General features: G+C 38.6%; 1 protein-coding gene across 1 annotated transcript in view; it reads right to left on the bottom strand.

Moving 5' to 3' along the window:
• The window catches only part of PLCH1 (phospholipase C eta 1), a 234,914-nt gene that overhangs the window by 44,209 nt on the left and 172,984 nt on the right, over positions 1 to 17,721 (bottom strand). The window contains exon 11 of the mRNA XM_029214972.1: positions 17,057 to 17,164. Within this exon, the coding sequence (XP_029070805.1) occupies positions 17,057 to 17,164 (108 nt within the window). The remainder of the gene's footprint in view (positions 1 to 17,056; positions 17,165 to 17,721) is intronic.

Below are 17,721 nucleotides of genomic sequence, written 5' to 3'. Positions count from 1 at the left end.
AATGACACAATAGACCAGATAGATTTAATTGATATTTCTAAGACATTCCATCCAAAAACAGCAGATTACATTTTCTTCTCAAGTGCGCATGGAACATTCTCCAGGATAGATCACATCTTGGGTCACAAATCAAGCCTCAGTAAATTTAAGAAAACTGAAATCTTATCAAGCATCTTTTCTGACCACAACACTATGAGACTAGACATCAATTACAGGGAAAAAACGTAAAAAACACTAACCCATGGAGGCTAAACAATACATTACTAAATAACCAAGAGATCACTGAAGAAACCAAAGAGGAAATAAAAAAATACCTAGAGACAAATGACAATGAAAACATGATGATCCAAAACCTATGGGATGCAGCAAATGCAGTTCTAAGAGGGAAGTTTATAGCAATACAAGCCTACCTCAAGAAACAAGAAAAACCTCAAATAAACAATCTAAACTTACACCTAAAGGAATTAGAGAAAGAAGAACAAACCAAACCCCAAGTTACCCAAAGGAAAAAAATCATAAAGATCAGAGCAGAAATAAATGAAATAGAAACAAAGAAAACAATAGCAAAGATCAATAAAACTAAAAGTTGGTTTTTTGAGAAGATAAACAAAATTGATAAACCATTAGCTAGGGGCTTCCCTGGTGGTGCAGTGGCTGAGAGTCTGCCTGCCGATGAAGGGGACACAGGTTCGTGTCGCGGTCTGGGAAGATCCCACATGCCGCAGAGCGGCTGGGCCCATGAGCCATGGCCACTGAGCCTGAGTGTCCAGAGCCTGTGCTCTGCAACGGGAGAGGCCACAACAGTGAGAGGCCCACGTACCGCCAAAAAACAAAAACAAAAAAAACAAAAACCATTAGCTAGACTCATCAAAAAAAGAGGGAGTGGACTCAAATCAATAAAATTAGAAATGAAAAAGGAGAAGTTACAACAGACACGGCAGAAATACAAAGCATCCTAGGAGACTACTACAAGCACCTCTATGGGAAAAAAATGGACAACCTCGAAGAAATGGACAAATTCTTGGAAAGGTATAACATTCCAAGGCTGAACCAGGAAGAAAGAGAAAATATAAACACACCAATCACAAGTAATGAAATTGAAACTGTGATTAAAAATCTTCCAACAAACAAAAGTCCAGGTCCAGATGGCTTCACAGGGGAATACTATCAAACATTTAGAGAAGAGCTAACATCCATCCTTCTCAAACTCTTCCAAAAAATTGCAGAGGAAGGAACACTCCCAAACTCATTCTATGAGGCCACCATCACCTGATACCAAAACCAGACAAAGATACTACAAAAAAAGAAAATTACAGATCAATATCGCTGATTAATATAGATGCAAAACTCCTCCACAAAATACTAGCAAACAGAACCCAACAACATGTTAAAAGGATCATACACCATGATCAAGTGGGATTTATCCCAGGGATGCAAGGATTCTTCAATATAAGCAAATCAATCAAAGTGATACACCATATTAACAAATTGAAGAATAAAAACCATATGATCATCTCAGTAGGTGCAGAAAAAGCTTTTGACAAAATTCAACACCTATTTATGATAAAAACTATCCAGAAAGTGGGCATAGAGCAAACTTACCTGAACACAGTAAAGGCCATATATGACAAACCCACAGCAAACATCATTCTTAACAGTGAAAAACTGAAAGCATTTCCTCTAAGATCAGGAAGAAGACAAGGATACCCACTCTCACCACTATTATTCAACATAGTTTTGGAAGTCCTAGCCACGGCAATCAGAGAAGAAAAAGAAATAAAAGGAATGCAAATTGGAAAAGAAGCAGTAAAAGTGTCAGTTTTTGCAGATGCCATGATACTATACATAGAGAATCCTAAAGATGCCACCAGAAAACTACTAGAGCTAATCAATGAATCTGGTAAAGTAGCAGGATAAAAAATTAATGCACAGAAATCTCTTGCATTCCTACACACTAATGATGAAAAATCTGAAAGAGAAATTAAGGAAACACTCACATTTACCACTGCAACAAAAAGAATAAAATACCTAGGAATAAACCTCCCTGGGGAGACAAAAGACCTGTATGCAGAAAACTATAAGACACTGATGAAAGAAATTAAAGATGATACCAACAGATGGAGAGATATACCATGTTCTTGGATTGGAAGAATCAACATTGTGAAAACAACTATACTACCCAAAGCAATCTACAGGTTCAGTGCAATCCCTATCAAATTACCAATGGCATTTTTTACAGAACTAGAACAAAAAATCTTAAAATTTGTATGGAGACACAAAAGACCCCGAATACCCAAAGCAGTCTTGAGGGAAAAAAACGTAGCTGGAGGAATCAGACTCCCTGACTTCAGACTCTACTACAAAGCTACAGTAATAAAGACAATATGGTACTGGCACAAAAACAGAAATATAGATCAATGGAACAGGATAGAAAGCCCAGAGATAAACCCACACACCTATGGTCAACTAATCTATGACAAAGGAGGCAAAGATATTTAAGAGACTGTCTTTTCTCCACTGTATAAGTGGTGCTGGGAAAACTGGACAGCTACATGTAAAAGAATGAAATTAGAACACTCCCTAACACCATACACAAAAATAAACTCAAAATGGATTAGAGGCCTAAATGTAAGACAAGACACTATAAAACTCTTAAAGGAAGACATAGGAAGACTACTCTTTGACATAAATCACAGCAAGATCTTTTTTGATCCACCTCCTAGAGTAGTGGAAATAAAAACAAAACTAAACAAATGGGACCTAATGAAACTTCAAAGCTTTTGCAAAGCAAAGGAAACTACAAGCAAGATGAAAGGACAACCCTCAGAATGGGAGAAAATATTTGCTAACAAATCAACAAAGGATTAATCTCCAAAATATATAAACACTTCAAGCAGCTCAATAGTAAAAAAACAAACAACCCAATCCAAAAATGGGCAGGAGACCTAAATAGACATTTCTCCAAAGAAGACATACAGATGGCCAAGAAGCACATGAAAAGTTGCTCAACATCACTAATTATTAGAGAAATGCAAATCAAAACTATAATGAGGTATCACCTCACACCAATTAGAATGGGCATCATCAGAACATCTACAAACAATAAATGCTGGAGAGGGTGTGGAGAAAAGGGAACACTCTTGCACTGTTGGTGAGAATGTAAATTGATACAGCCACTATGGAGAACACTATGGAGGTTCCTTATAAAACTAAAAATAGAATTACCATATGACCCAGCAATCCCACTACTGGGCATATACCCAGAGAAAACCATAATTCAGAAAGACACATGCACCCCAATGTTCATTGCAGCACTATTTACAATAGCCAGGTCATGGAAGCAACCTAAATGCCCATTGACAGACGACTGGATAAAGAAGATGTGGTACATATATACAATGGAATATTACTCAGCCATAAAAAGGAACGAAATTGGGTCATTTGTAGAGCCGTCGATGGATCTAGAGACTGTCATACAGAGTGAAGTAAGTCAGAAAGAGAAAAACAAATATTGTGTATTAACGCATATATGTGGAACCTAGAAAAATGGTACAGATAAACCAGTTTGCAGGGCAGAAACTGAGACACTGATATAGAGAACAAACGTAAGGACACCAAGGGGGGAAAGCGGCTGGGGTGTGTGTGTGTGATGAATTGGGAGATTGGGATTGACATATATACACTAATATGTATAAAACGGAAAACTAATGAGAACTTGCTATATAAAAAAATAAATAAAATAAAATTCAAAAATTCGAAAAAAAAAAAAGAAAAGCCAGATGCATTGGTTCCCACTAGGAGCACTAAGACCAAAGTGCTGGTGGGGGAGTTAATACAGGTGAGAGAGAGTTTGAGAGCATTCTGCATAAAACAAATATATATTGAGCTGTTATATGCAAGGTGAAAACATTGTTAAGGTACAACCTCACTGTCATAGAACTTTCAGTGTCACAGAGGAGACAGACACATCAGTGCATAATTACACAACAGGTGCATGTAGGGTGACAGATGGGCACACAGAGGAGGGGCACCTCACCCAGCCTTGGGAATGCAGGAGAGACTTCCAGGATCAGAGGACACTTGAGCCGAGCCTTAAAAGAGGTGTGTATTAGACTCTTGTGGCTGCTACAATAAGTTACCACAAACCTGGTAGCTTAAAATGAAGAGTTATTTATTTTTTCACAGTTGTAGAGGCCAGAAGTATAAAGTCAAGCTGTTGTCAGTGCTACATTCAGCCTCCCCAAGGCTCTCAGGGAAAAACCTCTCCTTGCTTCTTCCAGTTTATGGTGGCACCAAGCACTCCTTGGCTTGTGGCAACATAACTCTTGTCTCTGCCTGTCCTTGCATGGCCTTCTCCTGTTGTCCCCACTCCTAACATTAATAAAGGATGAGCTGCTCCCACAAAATAAGAGCACTTGTCATTGGATTTTTAAGCCTCACCCAGTTAATCCAGAATGATCTCATCTCAAGATTCTTAACCGAATTGCATCTACAAAGAGTCTTTTTCCAAATAAGGTCAAACTCATAGGTACCAGATGGTAGGCCTTGGACGTATCTTTCGCTGGCCACAAATCAACCTTCTACAATGGGCTGTATGAATAAGAGTTGATAATCTGGCAAAAAGTGGGGTAAAAGCATTCCAACATGAGCAACACTTGAGCAAAGCAGTATCTACGAGAGTGAGTAACCTATATGAACATGGAGAAAAGAGCACCGGGAAACACAGAAAAAGCAACTAAGACTTTATATGCTGTGCTAAGGCTTACAAAGCACTGTCATGTAACAACACTTTGAACCACCCAAGACCCTTTAAGGCAGTAGGACTAGCCAAATTATGATGCTTCCCTTTTTAAAAAAAAAAAAATTCTTTTTACTTATTAATAAACTATAGAGAAAATTGAAAAAATAAAATAAAATGGATAACCAACAAGGACCTACTGTATAGCACAGGGAACTCTGCTCAATGTTATGTAACAACTTAAATGGGAAAAGAATTTGAAAAAGAATAGCTACATGTATATGTATAACTGAATCACTTTACTGTACACCTGAAACTAATACAACATTGTTAATCACCTATACTCCAATATAAAATAGAAAGTTAAAAAAAAAAAAAGACTAGCCAAATTTTACTCATAATGATGCAGAGGCAGAAAGATTCAACACCTTGTCCAAACACACATGCCTATGAAGTGGCTGAGGTGGGACCTAAGACTTCCAATTCAAAATTCTGTGTCTACTTCACCATACAGTGCTGCAGTCATCCCTTTTCTACTGTTACAGAAAAAGATAAATTCCTAAGTCAAATTAATCATATTTTAAATAATCTTTATTCCTACAGGACATCTGGGAAATAAAGCATCACAATCCCTCTGTAGAAAAATATACAATAGTAGGTTTCACTTAAGGTCAGGAGTGAATCCAAGAGGGACTTCCCTGGCGGTCCAGTGGGTAAGACTCTACGCTTCCAATGCTGGGGGTGAGGGTTTGATCCCTGGTCGGGGAACTAAGATCCCACGTGCCATGCAGCCAAAAATAAATAAATAAATAAATAAAATTCTTTAAAAAAGAAGTGAATCCGAGAAAGGAAGTCCAGGTCTCAAACTCCCAACACGTTTCAAGTGACCCAGAGCCTGGCAGGGAGCACGTGTGTTGAAAGATCCAAAAGAGAAAGTGTGTAAGAGCACCTAGCATGCCTGGTGTCGCACAAATGCCCCAAATAAGTAAGCATCAGTTTCCTTGCCTGGCTCAGGGCCACATGAGGAGTCAGAGACAGTGAGGAAATGAACCGTGGCAGTTATGCCCAAACACTTTCAGCATCAGCAAAACAAGGCTAAAGATACAAAGCCGGACCGACTGGTGCTGGTGAAATAATGAATGCTTAACGCAAAGGTTATAATTATTCACCTTACATCCTCTCAACCCTCGGAGTTGCTGAAGGAACGATATTTCTGCCTGTTAATCTTTTTCTTCCTTGTGATTTACAGCACAAGAATAAATAAATGTGTGGCTGAGGTTTCATTAATATATTATCGTTCGGCCCTGGAACCCAATAGCACTACTGAAAAAAAGCTGAGACACACTTAACCTGGCAAGAGTCAGCCACCGTGCAGCTGCAGCAGGGACCACAGTTGAAAGCCATAAGCATCTTGCTCTTTTGTTCCCTGAGCGGTGGGAGAGGGAGGATATTGCAGCTGGAGTTGGGGGGAGGGGACAGCAGCCCTTCAATATGGTCTGGAGTAGTTTCCACCTGAGCCACAATCAGGCTTCCTAATTCCCATTTCTGAGACGCAAATATGATCTAGGAATATCAACCACAAATAAATAGGTCAAACACAAAACACATTCTTGTTTTGTCTCCAGCGTGAAATGAAAAGATCACTGGAAACAGAGAGGGCTGACCACTTCCAGGCTGGGAAGCAGCAGGAAAGGGGAGGGAGTGGGTTGGAGGGGCTGCCCCTTAATGAGGGACTCTCTCTACCACCATGCAGAGTGGTGCTCTACCTGGGCTGCACACTGGAATCACCAGGGGCATGTGGCAAAATTCCAGGCCCCACCCCAGACCAATTACATGGGATCTCTGGGTGAGGACCAGGGCATTGGGATTTTTGAAAGCTCCCCTGTCATTCCAACGTGCAGCCACAGTTGGGGCCTTTGCTTTAAAAACGAAAAACAAAACACTGGAATATCTCACTGTCCCAAAATGTCTTTTTTCCCCCTCTGGGTTAGAGTTGCAGACAGGAAGGATAATATATTAGCTGCCCTTTGTGAGTGCCTTAGAGCTCTCCAAGCTGGCCACCTGAGTGTCTTGGGCTGAAGAGCAGCTGCTTCTCAGCCATCCGAGGCTGTGCGTTTACTCCTGTCCTCTCCTGTCTCCTGCCTGCTCTTTTAGCTCCCTTAAAACACCTTCTTCTGCTCAAGGACCAGCTCAGGACTTACATTAGCGATAATCATGCTGCAGCTGCTATTCTTCTTATAGATCGTATCTAACATTTACTGAGTACAAATTATGTGCCAGGCATTGTTCTGAGTTCTTTACAGAGTATGAACTTAACTTAACCCTTATGATAATCATTTTCCTTTGTTTTCTTCAGTTAAATAATGATTTCATTCCTTTACTACATAATAAGTCAAATTTATACAACTATGGCAGAGGATGAGAATGGCTTATATTTCCAGCCAGGAGAAGTCACTATTCCTTTTTGTAAAACTGAAGTATAGTTGATTTAAAATATTATATTATACTAGTTTCAGAATGGGAGAAAATATTTGCAAACGATGCAACTGACAAGAGATTAATCTCCAAAATATACAAACAGCTCATGCAGCTCAGTATCAAAAAAACAAACACCTCAATCAAAAACGGGACAGAAGCACTGTGGAAAACGGTATGGAGGTTCCTCTGAAAACTAAAAATACAATTACCACGTGATCCAGCAATCCCACTCCAGACAAAACTATAATTCAAAAAGATACATGGACCCTTATGTTCATAGAAGCACTATTCACAATAGCCAAGACATGGAAACAACCTAAATGTCCATTGACAGATGAATGGATAAAGAAGATGTGGTACATATATACAGTGAAATACAACTCAGGCATAAAAAAGAATGAAATAATGCCATTTGCAGCATCATGGATGCAACTAGAGATTATCATACTAAGTGAAGAAAGTCAGAAAGACAAATACCATATGATATCACTCATAAAATATGACACATATGAAACTATCTATGAAACAGAAACAGAATCAGGAACACAGAGAACAGACTGGTGGTTGCCAAGGGGGATGGGGGTGGGAGAGGGTTGGACTGGGAGTTTGGGATTAGCAGATGCAAACTGGAATATACAGAATAAACAAAAATGCTTTACTGTATAGCACAGGGAACTATATTCAATATCCTCTGATAAACCATAATGGAAAATATGAAAAAAAGTATATATATATATATATATATATCTATATATCTGAGTCACTTTGCTGTACAGCAGTAATTAACACAACACTGTAATTCAACTATAAATCAATAAAAAATATATTTAAAAAAAAATGGGCAGAAGATCTAAACAGACATTTCTCCAAAGAAGACATACAGATGGCCAAAAAGCACATTAAAAGATGTTCAACATCACTAATTATTAGAGAAATGCAAATCAAAACTACAATGAGGTATCACCTCACACCAGTCAGAATGGCCATCATCAAAAAAATCTACAGACAATAAATGCTGGAGAGGGTGTGGAGAAAAGAAAACCCTCCTACACTGTTGCTGAAAATGTAAATTGGTACAATCATTATGGAGAACAGTATGGAGGTTCCTTAAAAAACTAAAAATAGAGCTACCATATGATTCAGTTATACATATACATATATCTATTCTTTTTCAGATTCTTTTCCCTTATAGGTTATTACAGAGTACTGAGTAGAGTTCTCTATGCTATACAGTAGGTCCTTGTAGATTATCTATTTTATATATAGTAGTGCATGTGTGTTAATCTCAACCTCCTAATTTATCCCTCCCCCCTACCTTTGCCCTTTTGTAACCATAAGTTTATTTTCTATGTCTGTGAGTCTGTTTCTGTTTTGTCAATAAGTTCATTTGTGTCATTTTTTTAGAGTCCACACATAAGTTATATAAGATATTTGTCTTTCTCTGACTTCACTTAGTATGATAATCTCTAGGTCCACCCATGTTGCTGCAGATGGCATTATTTTGTTCTTTTTTATGGCTGAGTAATATTTTATTATATATATACCACATCTTCTTTATCCATTCCTCTGTTGATGGACATTTAGGTTGCTTCCATGTCTTGGCTATTGTAAATAGTGCTGCTATGAACACTGAGGTGCATGTATCTTTTCAAATTATAGTTTTCTCTGGATATATGTCCAGGAGTGGGATTGCTGGATCATATGGTAGCTCTATTTTTAGTTTCTTTAAGGAACCTCCATGCTATTTTATCCAGAGATAAACCTATGCACCTATGGTCACCTAATCTATGACAAAGGAGGCAGAATATACAATGGAGGAAAAACAGTCTCTTCAATAAGTAGTACTGGGAAAACTGGACAGCTATATGTAAAAGAATGAAATTAGAACACTCCCTAACACCATACACAAAAATAAACTCAAAATGGATTAAAGATCTAAACATAAGCCTGGGATACTATAAAACCCTTAAGAGGAAAACATAGGCAGAACATTCTCTGACATAAATTGCCTTAAGCTATTTTTTGATCCACCTCCTAGAGTAATGAAAATAAAAGCAAAAATAAACAAATGGGACCTAATTAAACTTAAAAGCTTTTGCACAGCAAAGGAAACCATAAACAAAATGAAAAAAGGCACAGAATGGGAGAAAATATTTGCAAATGAATCGACCGACAAGGGATCAATCTCCAAAATATACGAGGAGCTCATGCAGCTCAATATCAGAAAAACAACCCAATCAAAAATTGGGCAGAAGATCTAAACAGAAGATTGGGCAGAAGATCTAAATGTCTTACTGTATAGCACAGGGAACTATATTCAATATCCTCTGATAAACCATAATGGAAAATATGAAAAAGAGTGTGTATATATATATATATATATATATATATATATCCTGTTCTCCTATCCTGTTCCACTGATCTATATTTCTGTTCCAATACCATATTGTTTTGATTACTGTAGCTTTGTAGTATAGTCTGAAGTCAGGCAGCCCGATTTCTCCAGCTCCATTTTTCTTTCTCAAAATTGCTTTGGCTATTCAGGGTCTTTTGCATTTCCATACAAGTTGTAAACATTTTTGTTCTAATTCTGTGAAATGAATCACTTTGCAGTACACCTGAAACTAACACAACATTGTGAATCAACTGTACTCCAAGATAAAATAAAAATTAAAAATAAATTGCTTATTCTTATAATATAGAGCCTATTAATTTAGTTGCTGTCAGTAAGAATCAGAATTTAGAACCCTTATTCTTTCTGTTTGTCTCAAGATTTTTTCATGTAGTAATAGCTTTTTTAAAGAGTAGAGATCCCCAGGAAGATAAGGAGATAAAACGGATGACTTCAAGATTCTCAAGATATTATGGCCAGTCACACAATGTATTTGTGAAAGGTCATGAGAGTCCCCTAGGTTTGTAGACCTGCTCCTTCTCCAGGTCAGAGGTCAATGTCAGCCAGGAGAGGACACTCCTACAACAGTTCAGAGCCAACTGGGACAACCCCTTCCCAGGAGTGTGAACGCAACTTATGAAGGTGGTAGGCAGGTCAGAGAGCCAGAAAAAGATTTTGACATATTATTTTGATGTCTATTTAGAAGATGAGGATAAAGAAACAGGTCTAGAGTGGCAGAGCCAGGCTTTGACCTAGGCTCCAAAGCCTGTGTGTTTGATGACTGCTACCCAGTATGTCATCTGACCTACTCTGGGTATTCCAGGCTACCCTCAGCTCTCTTTCCTCTGACTTCACATTTTCTTAAGTCAATTCCACATGACATAACAATTTGTCAAGTTTGTTATTATTTGTTGCCAGTGTGATAAGTGTGTCTCTCCAGCTAGATGAACTCCCCAAAAGACATAAATCTGAGAGGTCATATAAAATACCATGCTTGAGAGCAAGGATGGCCCATATAATTTTCCTCCTCTAAATTAATCACTAGATTAATTACTTTATCTAGCACAACCCCATTTTCCTAATCTGTAAAACATTAGAAATGATAGTTTCAACCCCATCCCCATGGCTATAGGAATAAAATGAAATTCTATAAGTATAAAGTCCTTAGCATAGTGCTGGTGCTAGTAAGGGTTCAACAAGTGTTTCATATTTAAAAGCTGATTTTAGCTCAGGTATAAAAAAATAATAGTACAATGTCAGAAAAATAGCAAAAGGTAATGTTTCTTCAGAGCTGTTAAGCACACACTTTTTTTTTTTTTTTTTTTTTTGCGGTACGCAGGCCTCTCACTGTTGTGGCCTCTCCCGTTGTGGAGCACAGGTTCCAGACGCGCAGGCCCAGCGGCCATGGCTCACGGGCCCAGCCGCTCTGCGGCATGTGGGATCTTCCTGGATCGGGGCACAAACCTGTGTCCCCTGCATCAGCAGGCAGACTCTCAACCACTGCGCCACCAGGGAAGCCCAAGCATACACTTTTAAATGTTATTAGAGCAACCATTCTTCATATACATTAAGAAAAAACAAAAAAAATACTGTCCAAAATGAATGTAAGTCTGGGTTTGTGCATCTGTACATACATGTGGGTTTATATATGACAATGTACATTCATGCTTTAAAGTCCCCCACTGCTACAACGACAGAAGAACTAACAAAGAGAAAAATCATAATCTTGGTCGAAATAAAATAAAAATCACTGCAGATCATAAATGTAGTTGAGCTCCACATTCACAGTGGGCAAAGGTGGCCAAGAATTTATATCTTTTAGTACAATAGAAACTAAAAGTGCTCCACATGCTGTGGGAGATTAGAGCTGGTCTCTCAACATGAAACCAAGGTGGTGAAGAAAGTTGGAATGGGATCCTTGCTTATAATAGGGAACATTAAAAAAAAAAAAAACTATTGTGAGGAAGATTCAAAATTTAATATCAAAAGAGGTAAGAATAAGAAGACAAACAAAGTGCTGGTTTGCTTGGTGACTGAATGGGTAATATCTTCAACATCTCTAGTGGCAGAGAACTCTCAATCAATGTAAGGTCTGGTTAGGAACCTGGGGCACAGGTGGGCTGTGTGTATATGTGTGGGTGCCATGGGGGTGGGGGTGCTTAGTGTTCAAGTAGAAGCAATCCCAAAACCACTAGATAAGAAGGTTAAATACAGAAAGAAGGAGAATGGAAGGGGAAAAACCATTCCACTCAAAACTGAATATTCAACCCAAAATTCTAAAACCCATGTGGAAAAACTAATGCTAAGATGGAGTGCTAAAAACATCAACACATGGAAAGGAAACTCACTCTTTCACTTTGAAATAAGTATGTTTAGATGCTCAAAGATACAAAGAAATAGCTCCATAAAAAGAACAAGAAACTAAGAAGCCAAACAGTAAAATAAGAACAGGTGTCTACGAAAAAAAAAACAATAAAAATTTTGTAAATCAAGTATATAGTCATTGAAATTAAAAGAATAGCTGGGATAAACTCTAGACCAGATGTAGTCAAAGAGATAATTAATGAATTGGAAATTAATACTGTAAACATATAGTACCCAGAATCAGCAGAGACATAAAGAAAACATTAGGGCTTCCCTGGTGGCGCAGTGGTTGAGAGTCCACCTGCCAATGCAGGGAACACGGGTTCTTGCCCCGGTCCGGGAAGATCCCACATGCTGCAGAGCGGCTGGGCCTGTGAGCCATGGCCGCTAAGCCTGTGCGTCCGGAGCCTGTGCTCCACAATGGGAGAGGCCACACCAGTGAGAGGCCCGCATACCGAAAAAAAAGAAAACATTAAAGAATTAAGAGATATAGAAAATAAACTAAGATTCTAACCTAAATCTAATAGTACTTCCAGAAAAAGAAGACTGATGAAATGGCATAAAAACATATTTAAAGAACAAAACTGTTGAGAATTTTCTAGAATGAAAGAAAACATGAGTTCTCCAGTAGGAAGTGAATATGGAGTGCTAAGAAAAATAAACCTACTTCTAGTCATTTAATAGTGAAGTCACAGAACAGCTAGAATAGAAAGGAAAGACATATTACCAACAAGAAATAGTTGTAGAAAACAAACTTACGGTTACCAAGGGGGAAAGAGGGAGGGATAAATTGGGAGATTGGGATTGATATAGACACACTACTATATACAAAACAGATAACTAGTAAGAACCTACTGTATAGCACAGGGAACTCTACTCAATACTCTGTGATGACCTATATGGGAAAAGAATCTAAAAAAGAGTGGATATATGTATATGTATAGCTGATTCACCTTGCTATACAGCAGAAACTGATACAACACTGTAAATCAACTACACTCCAATAAAAATTAATTTAAAAAAACAACAGGGATAGTTGAGTTCTCGGCAATAATTCTCAGAAGATAATAACTTTGAAATATAAGGGAAATATGTACATACACATATCAATAATACATACAGTACATTAGACCTTAAATGTTCATTACCTTAACTCTCTGGCAGGGCAGGGAGGAAGAAATTGTATCACATACTAGAAAGCAACTGGAATCTTCAGCTCACCTTCCACTCCTCACGCCTTGTCACCAGGATGCAACAGCATGCCCGGCACGTGGGTGTTTACCGAGGAACAGGACCTCACAATATCATGAGGTAACTCATCCTTTCCATGAGTGCTGACAAGTCTTAAACCAACAAGATTCATAATCGTCCTTAAAATGGCTCAAATCATAAAATGAATAACTTAGGAAAGAAGGTTAATCTAAGGTAACAGGGAGGGAGGAAACTATTAAAGTATTTAGTATGAGACATGCAGAGTGAATAATGGTTTTAGGGTACTAACATAACACAAAAAGTGGTTACATGTTACTCTACTAGGGCTTGTTTAAACTTGTTGGAAGGCTTGGTGTTCACGGGATGAGCTTCATGTAGGAGACAGACAGCTTGATATTTGTGCCTAAGAAGCTGGCTGAACCCAGATTCAGAGAGTGCAAGGAAAAAGATACTGAATAGCTCAGCAGAAGAGGCAAAAAATCAGTGAGGGTGAACCAGGGGGGTGGAAAGTCTGTAAGGCACACTGACATTAGAGGACCCCATAAAAATGAATAATGATGAGCTGGCCCCACTGAATCATATCTGTTAGATTACTGTGCTGTGGTTGAAAGGAAGCTGTCCCCGGAGTCTTTGAGCTGTGTGACTCTTGGGTCATTGAACACACCGGCTTTACCTATGGCATATTACAGTATGAGCCAGATTTTCTCTATGGCTGAAGCCTCAGATTAATGAGGTAGAAGCGTAAAGGATTCAATTAATTCAAAAGAAAGCATTTCTTAAAAGAGCAAAAGGTTTCAGTGTGGTTTGAATCCCTTAGCTTGATGGTAGACTAGGAGGAGTAAGAAGGCCAGCGTGAGGGTCTTGCCTCCCTCTCTGTTCTAACGTCCGGGTAAAGCTGGGCGAGCCACAGATCCTGCTTCTGACCTCTGCATCTGCTGTTCCTTCTGCCTGGAACAACCCCCCACCCCACCCCAGATATGAGCATGGCTAACCTCGCCTCTTTCCGGTCTTTGCTCAGGTGTTACCTTCTCTGTGAGACCTTTCCTGGCCATCCCATCTAAAACGTCAACAGACCCTTTACACACACACTTTCTACACTTCTTCCCTCCCTTTTTCCCTTTAGCGCTTACCACTGCCTAGTACACTACACGTTACTTATTGTCTGTCCTCCCTTCTCCCACCAATGTAGAGACTCCACGAAGGCAAAGATTTTTGTCTGTTTTGTTTACTGATATATGCCCCAACACCTACAGCATGTTGGTGCATCTCCAACAGGAGTTCCTCCATAAAAATCTTTTGAATGTGCCAATGAATCTTGCATAAGCCCCATGACAGCTAGCATTCCAGTGTTCGCGAATGCTAAGCTGAAAATCTTTATTTATTGCAATAATTATTGCAATATCTATAACTTATAAATCTAACCACATTCTGTTAACTTAAAACTGAGGTTAAGAACTTCCTCTAAGGTAATTATTGGTTTCATACAAACTATGTACAGTACATCCGCCTTTGCAGAAATATGATCAGACACTCGATTTAGATCAGACAATTTACATTCAACACTCAGATAAGGCATCTGAGCCCTCTGCTGACAACAGAACTAGAAATTGACTGATTAGGGGATAACACTTTGGCTTTCTAAATACAGCACTGCCTTTTCTCAGAAGAGCTCAAAAATAGACAAAAAAGATTTGAAAAAGATGAGTAAAAACCTTATATATTTCCACTAGAATGTTGATTTCTTTATATATTTTCTCTCCTAAAGTCTAACAAAGAGACACCTGTAAAATGTTACAGGTAAGGTGCTCTCCACTTTCACTTAGGCCCAAATCAAAGAATCCAAATGAAAGATCATGGCTATCTTTATGGAATCACATTCTAAACTCTCGACCTATATGGGTTCCTAGACATCAACCAAGAGACTTTGAAGACTGAGAGGAACCCAGTTGGATATTTTCACAGGTGAATTTATTGGTTTGTTTCCATAAAACTATACCTAATTCTCTTTTATAATTGTAGATATTTAACTTAGAAAGTTAGGAGGCTCACTGATATCAGAAGAAATTTTATATTACTGGGTGGATTTAGAAACTAGAATAACTTGGGTTTTACTCAGAGCAACAAATGACTATTGTGATAGTATCAATAGCTAAATTTCCACCACTCATTTTCACTAAAAACTACATTCGCTAAACACATAATTTAGTCAAGACTCTCTGCTCCTTGCTTCTAAATGATAGACTACTCTGAGGTTGGCAACCAAGAGTTTTGGGAAACAAGAGGCAAAGATATTGAAATTCAGAGACAAAAATCTGGCTTATAAAATAAAGCTTAAAGAAAGAACGAAATTACCTATAATAGCAAGTAATTAATTATAAAAATAGCAATTAGCTGGAAGAGCAAAAAAGAAACAAAAATATTAACTGTATTTTCACTTATGTAAATCTCTTGAGATTAATTTTCTGTAACCATAGCCCTATTAGTGGTATTTAATTGAACTAATAAAAACTATTAAAAGGCAATGGATTAATACAGATGGTAATTTTTCCTTTTCACTTCAAGGCTGAGTCTTCTCCACTTCGTCCCTTCTAAAATGCATCAAAGCCAAGAAAGAACTATCTACTGAGACTTCAGCTGTCATTAAGCCCTTGCCCTCTTTGAAAATAATACCAGCTCTCTTTAATACCTATAGGAAGCCATCACAGTTACTATTATTTCAAAGAGAGTAGACTTTTTTTAATGATGTAGTAATTGAATTCAGGGCAATAATGTAAATTAGCAGATTTTATACAATATTTCTCTTTTTTCAGAGGGTAGAATAATTGTCCAGACATCTAGAGGAATACTACTTTTCTGTAGAAATGAAATTGTAAACCTTATAACAAATTAACATGAGCAGGTGCTACTCTCAGATTGTCATATGTTCCTGGAAATCATGTGAGTTATAGAAGGTGGGGGAAGTCAAGAAGTCCTAGTCCCCCATAGTGATGGGGGGTGGGGGAGGTCTTTAAGCCTTACATTTCTCCCAGGTTTGCATTTCCATTGGATTACCTGGCTAAATGGTGCTTTTCTGCAAAGGCAACTCCTTGATCTAGGACAGAGGTCTGAAGCACCATGCAGGTGGCAAACTATTCTATGCCATTTTATCTGAAATGTGGCAAATTTAAGATTTAGCCAAGAGATCCATGTCTGGAAGAGCTTGGAAATCTTCTGGTCCAAGGTACATTCTCTTAGGGAGGGGATGAGCATTTTAGAGAAGCATACACACTTGCAGCTGGGTTCTGCGAGCCAGCCTTGACAGGCAGCATGGCGGGGCTTAAAGCCCATTTATGTCATCAGACAGCGACATTTCCAACCGCAATTTGAGTTTTGACCAAGCTGTAATAGGAGGGAATTTGTCCCTGGAGAGAGGGTCAGATGGGTTAATCACTAACATTCCTTCCAACTCTAGGACACAAGAATCTTTGCCTCACTCACTCAGTAAACATTTGGGGGGGCTTCCCTGGTGGTGCACTGGCTGAGAGTCCGCCTGCCAATGCAGGGGACATGGGTTCGTGCCCCGGTCCGGGAGGATCCCACATGCCGCGGAGCGGCTGGGCCCGTGAGCCATGGCCGCTGAGCCTGCGCGTCCGGAGCCTGTGCTCCGCAACGGGAGAGGCCACAACAGTGAGAGGCCTGCGTATCGCAAAAAAAATTTAAAAAATAACAAAAACAAAATAAACATTTGGGAGTCTTTGTGCCAGCACACAAAGTAATTTTCAATAAATATCTTTTTTACACTACAGCCACCATATCTGTGAAGATTCCAACACAGCAGCAATTTTTACTGTAGCACACAGAGGGTAAAAATGATGGCCAAGCCTGTAACTTACATAATGGAACTTGAACTTGCACTCATCTTCGATTTCATCTGCACTGTCTTCATCGGAAACTTCCCCTTCCTCTGCATCATCTCCAAGGTGATAAGGTAGCTTCTTGCCCTGAAATGAAACAAAACAGTCAATTTAAAGATGAAAATTCAGCAAGATAGGGGTATGGGAATTAAGAGGTACAAACTACTATGTATAAAGTAAGCTACAAGGATATATTGTACAGCACAGGGAAATACAGCAATTATTTTATAATAACTTTAAATTGAGTCTAATCTACAAAAATATTGAATTACTATGTTATACACCTGAAACTAATATTAGTCAACGATACTTCAGTTAAAAAATAAAATAGGAAATGAAAAATGAAAATTCACAATAGCCAAAAGGTGGAAATAACCCAGTGTCTACCAACAGGTGAATGGATAAACAAAATGTGGTATACACATACACTAAAATGTTATTCAGCTTTTAAAAGTAAGGAAATTCTGACTCATGTTACAACATGGATGAACCTTGAGGACATTAGGCTAAAGGAAATAAGCCCGTCACAAACAACAACTCTTGTATGATTCCACTTATACAAGGTACTCAGAGTAGCCAAATTCATAGAGACAGGAAGTAAAACAGTGGTATCCAGGGGCTGGAGGAAGCGGCTGGTGGGGAAG

Source organism: Monodon monoceros, unplaced genomic scaffold, assembly GCF_005190385.1.
Source record: "Monodon monoceros isolate NGI ecotype Baffin Bay Population unplaced genomic scaffold, NGI_Narwhal_1 Super_Scaffold_11, whole genome shotgun sequence".
Classification (NCBI taxonomy): domain Eukaryota; kingdom Metazoa; phylum Chordata; class Mammalia; order Artiodactyla; family Monodontidae; genus Monodon; species Monodon monoceros.
The sequence above is the reverse complement of the archived record's forward strand: the minus strand, read 5'-3'. Positions and strand labels throughout refer to the sequence as shown.